The sequence below is a fragment of the Microtus ochrogaster genome, chromosome 5 (assembly GCF_000317375.1).
Source record: "Microtus ochrogaster isolate Prairie Vole_2 chromosome 5, MicOch1.0, whole genome shotgun sequence".
NCBI lineage: Eukaryota > Metazoa > Chordata > Mammalia > Rodentia > Cricetidae > Microtus > Microtus ochrogaster.
In genome coordinates, this window is record NC_022012.1 from 79,135,467 (window position 1) to 79,142,123 (window position 6,657).

The window sequence follows — 6,657 nt, forward strand, 5'->3', positions numbered from 1 at the left end:
TCCAACACCTGTGAGATGGAAGGGAGGTGATGTCACCCATGCACTCCAACACCTGTGAGATGGAAGGGAGGTGATGTCACCCGTGCACTCCAACACCTGTGAGACAGAATGGAGGTGATGTCACCCGTGAAGTCCAACACCTGTGAGATGGAAGGGAGGAGAGGTCACTGGTGGACCAATGCCAGGACAGCTCCTGCAAGCCTTCAATGCTGGATCTAGTTTGTATTCCCATTTTATACTCTCAAACCACAAGGTAGGTAAGCAAGCAATCAAGATTTCATAGAAGTTTACATGGAAGTCAGCAAGAAGCCTATGTGGCAGTCATCAGGTTGTTAAGGGCAACAAATCATTATTTCAGTTATGTCTCCAGGTCATTCTGTCCCATGTTGCAAGTGAAGCCATGCCTAGCAAACAGGCAGTGCTGTAAGTGAATCACTAAATCAATCAATCAATATCTAATAATTGGTCTTTTCTACCTCATTCCACTTCATTAGAAATTAAGACTGATTAGTGGACATCATGTTCAGTACAGTTGTCTTATGAATGTGAAAGTGTTTTGAGGAGTGACGGTTCTGGTCAGGAAATGGATCGGAGGGTGGAAAGAGATGGAGAGGAGCTGTCTTAGCCTGCTTCCTACTGCTGTGATAAACACTGTGACCAAAATCACCCTGGGGAGGGAAGGGTTATTTCAGCCTAGAGTCTATAGTCTGAATGGAAATCAGACAGGACCTTGGAGGTGGTAACTGAAGCAGAGGCAATGGAGGGGTGCTGCTTACTAATTTTCTCTTCTTTACTTGTTCAGCCTACTTTCCTATAGCAACCAGGACCAGCTGCCCAAGGGTGGCACTACATGCAGTGGGCTGCACCCTCCAACATAAGTCAATTAAGAAAACATCCCAAAGACTTCCCTACAGGCCACCTGGGAGGTGGCACTTCCTCAGTTGCTGTTTCCCCTTTCTGGATAACTCTAGCTTATATTAAATGATAAAGGACTGACTGGCACAGGGAGAAACTGTTCTCTGGTGAGAGGACAGATGGGACACAAGTCAGAATAATCTCACAATGGGGACACTTTAGTGGTCGGTATGTGGTAACAGATAGAATAAATATTTTAAAAGTGGAAACATCAAGACTTAGCCTTCTCTATGCATTCAGAAGCCCTGGATTCTAGTCAGTGTGCTCACAGTTAGGCCTTTTCAACATTCCTGCCATTTTGTCTATGTATGGTAGATCAATCAAAGCCTCTGTGTGTGCTCTTTGCACAGCCTTTGCCCAGAGCTTCTGTCACTTTCTCTGTGCTTGTAACTTTGTCCATAGCTGAGAGAATTGTAGGCGGAGACTGCTTGTTTCCCAGCCACCCAGACCTGAAATAATCACACAGAAACTATATTAATTATAACACTGCTTGACCAATAGCCTGGGCATCTTTTTAGTTCTTATATCTTAAATTAACACATTTTTATTATTTTGTGTTTTACCACAAGGCTCGTGGTTTACTGGTACCAGCACATGGGTGTCTTTCTCCTCAGGCAGCTACATAGCATCTCCCTGACTTTGCCTTTTTTTTTTTTCCTTGATCTGCTTGGAACTTTCACCTTACTCAATTCTGCCCTTCTATAGGCCCTTATAGCTTTATTCATTAACCAGTGGTATTCACAGCATACAGAGGGGAATCACACATTACTTCCCCTTTTCTGTCTAAATAAAAAGGAAGATTTTAACTTTAACATACAAGATAACATATAACAAAGCAGTTATCAAGCAGAAATTATAGTTACAACATTTAGTCTATTTACATTTGGCAAATAAAGGAAATACTTTATCTTTGTGAGTCTACATTTTTATATTTATGTTTTATAATTATAGCTATTTTTAACTCCATTAAAGACTCCAGAAGGATATAATATTACCTAGATAAACAGGAAGTACATTGTAAGCAACTTTCAAAACTCTAGAATTGACAGAGACATCTTGTTGCCTGGACAGTCACCCAAAGTTCTTCTGTAATGTTGGGTCATCCATCTTTAGCCCACAGGCCCATAGTATTTAGCAGACATTTCTACAAAGCAGGAAATTTTAAAGACAGTCCCGCTTATATTGGCAGGTTGTCAGTCACTTTCTTTTGTGTTCTGCAGCATGTCTGGCAGACTCTTTCATGAAGCAGGAACCCTGAAGGACCATCTCACCGTTAGGCAAATTTAGCAGTCATTTTTCTGCGAGTCCAATTCATATAGCATAACATCAAGCAGTTCAGGCAAAGGCAGTCTCTTGTCCAAATGGCTAGCAAACTTCATAAAGAGCCTCTTTGATGCCCATCTTCCTCTTGAAATAATTGGTGCTGCCAGGAGCAGATGTGTCTCATTGTCATGAAAAGTCCTAAATTTTAAAAATTTTAAATGCCATATTCTGTTAGTCTTTGAAAGGTTTGAAGAATACTTATCTAATTAAAATATACCTATATATAATCTAGAAAACCTAACTAAAATGACTACAAGATTGACTATTTTAGATAATTAACTATTAACCTATATTTTTAATTATACATTACATTTTTAAATGAGCTGCACAAACACAATACCTTAAACAAGAGCAGAGAGGTATATAACAAAATTGACCTCAAATTTGTATCAATAGACTAAGATCCATACCAATTAAATATATTCATCTCTATATCATATCCCCTTTAAATGTAAACCAACCTTTATAAACAAAATTTGGGCTTAGTTTTTTGTTGTTGTTGTTGTTGTTGTTGTTGTTTTTTAAAAAAACCTGTTTTTCATTGGGCAGAGTATTTGGTGGTTTATGGAGACCTTTTGGGGGATCTTGATCCATTAAACCATATTAGTCTGAAAGGATTCCACAGATTCTCATCCTCTGTGGAAGCAAAAGAATAACCTCTTTTTTTCCAAAGCAACATATCTTTAGGCACAAGTTTTGAAGTCAAGATACCTTTAAAATATATATGTGGTTTAGCTTAGCAACTATTACAATAAAATGTCTCTCTGTATTTAGCTCATTTACAGTAAAAAATTAAAGAAAACAATGATATACATAATCCAGTCTCTCTGTGTATTTTTATATTTACATGGCTTATTCTTTAACTCTATTACTTTTTATAAGTTTAATATTTATTTTATTATTTTTACTTTTTAAAATTTATGACTGTCTATAGTCTTTTATATCATAATTGTCTATATTCTTTTTTCTCTCTCTCAAGCCTATGTACATTTTTCAACACACAATGACCAATTTAGAGGTTTATTTTTGTCTGAATCTGTCTTTATTGCATATCTGTAATCCTTTTCTGACAAGGACCGCTTCTTAAAATGTTAAGCAGCATGGCTAGGACTAAGGCTGTTTTGCCTTTTGATTCTGCCCAGTCCAACATGACGAAGGTTTTTTCACTGCCTCTGAGACTTCTGGGTGTGAGCCACCCTCTCCACCTCAACTCTGGATAGCACCGTGTAGCACATAAACCCTTTTTATCTGAGTAATGTGTATGTAGTTGTCTGCATTGGCACCAATTTGTAGGTGGAAACTGCTTGTTCATTTTCAGGCTGCCCAGACCCAAAATAATCACACAGAAACTGCGTTAATTACAATACTGTTTGACCAATAGCTTAGGCATCTATTTAGTTAGCTTTTATATCTTAAATTAAGCCATTTTTATTATTTTATATTTTACCACAAGGCTTGTGGTTTACTGGTAAGGGCACACTGGCGTCTTTTTCCTCTGGCATCTCCCTGGTATCTCCCTGACTTAGCATTTTTTTTCTTTATCTGCTTGGAATTTTTACCTTACTCAATTCTGCCCTGCTGTAGGCCAAAGCAGATTTATTAATTATCCAATGGTATTCACAGCATACAGAGGAGAATCCCACATCAGAGAATAACTGACTTTATTCTACCAGTTGCTGTGACTTATGGAGTTTTAAGAAACTAAACAACATCCCTAGTGATATATTTCCAGATTTATAGAATAATGGAGCTGGAGAGATTACTCAATGGTTAAGACCATATATTGCTCTTGCAAAGGCCCTAGTCTCAATTCTCAGCACCCACTTGATGACTCATGACTATCTATAGCTCCAGTTCTAGGGGATCCAATATCCTCTTGTGACTTCCAGCAGCACCAGGCACAATGTGGTACATATACAAGCTTATAGGCAAAATACTCATATATATATGTATATATATAACATAAATATTTTTAAAGTTATAGACAAATACTTATGAACAAGAACTAACAATGTTTCCAAAGTCAAAGCAACAGAAAAATGCAGAAGATCTAGTTTCAGACCCCACAGGTCTATGAAAAATTGGAGAAGCAGGGTTTTCTGAAAGGAATGTTCAGGAATGTGTGCAGGAAGAAGAGCTGCTGTGCATGTGCCTTCGTCTCCTTAGTTCATTACAGCAAACTGCCTGCAGGAAGCACTGAGCAGGAAGAAGGGCACAGCTTTGCTCACAAAGGTTCAAATCCAAAATCAGGTGGCTGCCCTGGAGGAACTGCTGAAAAGAGCATCACATCTTAAACCAAGAAACAGAAGAAGAGGGGAGGTTGAGGTCCCATAATCCCCTCAGGGGTACATCCCAGTGACCTAATGACCTTTCTCTAGGCCTCACTTAATATTCATGGCACCTTCCAATACCTACACCCTGGGAAACAAACCTTTCTATGGGGGCTTGTGGGGCACACTGACCCCAACTATAGTAACCCATTTGTCATTCTTGAGCCCAGCCGAGTTTCAGTTTATGTTTTCAAGCATCACTTCTTTTCTCTGTTATAGTTACCAGTTTCTTTCATTCTTCTATTTCTGCTTATTCTCTGTATTTTGGGAGAGTTTTTCAAGCACATGTTTACATTACTGATTTCCTTGTATACAGTCTCTCCGTTGCAATTTTATGAAGTCTGTATATTTCAAATTACATCATATATTTATTGTCAGATGCCTTACTCTATATCTGTACATTTCTGCCATCTATATGTTTCCATAACCTTGTTGTTTCTTTTTAAATTTTCATATAATTTTATTTCACTTTAAATCAATTAGATGATAAACCTTGGAACAAAATTTAAACATAACCACAGGTTACCTTCATATGTTTTCCAATTTATAATATACCGCTGTGTGTATCTCTTCCTGAGCCTAGAAAGAATCCAGGTGGTGTTTGCTGGTTGCAGATAACAGCGTAGAAACTGTATTGTGAATCTAAAAAGAGTCTTTTAGCAAACTTTGCTTTGAAATGTTAGATTTTTAAAAAATAAAATTGTTATAGCAATGTAAATGAGCAGATTCATATTTACAGATGGTGAGATCTATTCTTAAAAAAAGATTTGTGTGCATGTATGTGCACACATACATGTGTATGTACACAGGTGCCATGAGGAGAAAATTGGATCCCTTGGTGCTGGAGTTGCAGGCAGGCAGTTGTGAGTTTCCATGTGGATACTAGGAACTGAATTCTGGTCCTCTGCAGGAGCAGCAAGCTCTCTCAACCCTGAGGATATTCCCAGCTCCTGAGATGTATCCCCTTAGTGAAAAGTGACACATTGAGCAACTCATGGTTTCTTAAGGAAGTCCTGTGAAGAGGTTGATGAGCACCCTTCCCCGCTCCTGTGTAGGAGACACTCAACCTTAGACTGTGTTGCTGAGTAATACAGGGGCTTTAACACAGTGCTGTTCTCGCCTTACCTCCTGAGAGTTGAGGCTGTTCTGCTCTGGCCCTGTGCTTATGTGCCTGCGTGGCTTCCACAACGTAAGGTCTTTTGTTCTACGGGCTAGTGCCTACCATATTGCACCCTAACTGAGCATTGTCTCCTGGCCTAAGCACTAATGTTCCAGCGTCCATCTTTTCCTCCCACAGGGGCTTCTAGTCCCTTCCATCTGTCCATTCGCACTCTTCACTGCCCTCAACATCCTGGCAGGTGCAGGTCAGTCCTGTCCTTTGCTTTTGCTCTGAAAGGCTTGGTTTGCCTTGTCAAACACTGTGAGTATGTGACTCAGGGCCAGAGTCAGTTTCTGTGTGACAGGTAAGTGTGTAGATGTGGGACCTGGCAGCCGTAGAGCTGCTGCAAAGGGACTCATTGGTTATCTGAGAAAATTTACTCGATATGTTCATTATGTCAACTGGTCAACTAGGATCCTTGGCTCATTTTTACAAGTTAAATGACTTCATAGGACTTGCTTTGAGACCTTTAAGTGGACTGTAACTGTCTCAGTATAAACTTATCACTAAATCTGGGGACTTGAATGTTTTATTTTTGGAGTTTTATTACATGCGTATGCTAATCGTGCTCTTCTCCCACCTTTGTTTTCCAGATAACCAAGATTGAAAATGTCAATCATTTGTGTGATTTGAGAGTTTTAAACCTTGCCAGGAACCTCTTGAGTCATGTTGACAATCTCAACGGTCTGGATTCTCTGACTGAACTTAACCTTCGACACAATCAGATCACTTCTGTGGTGCGTATAGCAGGCTGCAGGTGCGCCCGCTTCTGTAACTGATGGTAGTTTAGTATCGAGTGTGGAACACCAGAATCAGAAGTGACCTAGGTTTTTGTTTTTCTGGATTTGAATTGTGACCATAACTATGAAGCTTTGTAATATGTTGATCTGGAAAGAAAGTGGTTTCTGTTTTTTTTTTTTTTTTTTTTTT

The 6,657-nt window shown here is 39.1% G+C and overlaps 1 protein-coding gene across 1 annotated transcript in view; it reads left to right on the top strand.

Annotated features, from left to right (window-relative positions):
- Window positions 1-6,657, top strand: part of Lrrc49 (leucine rich repeat containing 49) — a 113,592-nt gene that overhangs the window by 23,065 nt on the left and 83,870 nt on the right. The window contains exon 8 of the mRNA XM_026779106.1: window positions 6,321-6,464. Within this exon, the coding sequence (XP_026634907.1) occupies window positions 6,321-6,464 (144 nt within the window). The remainder of the gene's footprint in view (window positions 1-6,320; window positions 6,465-6,657) is intronic.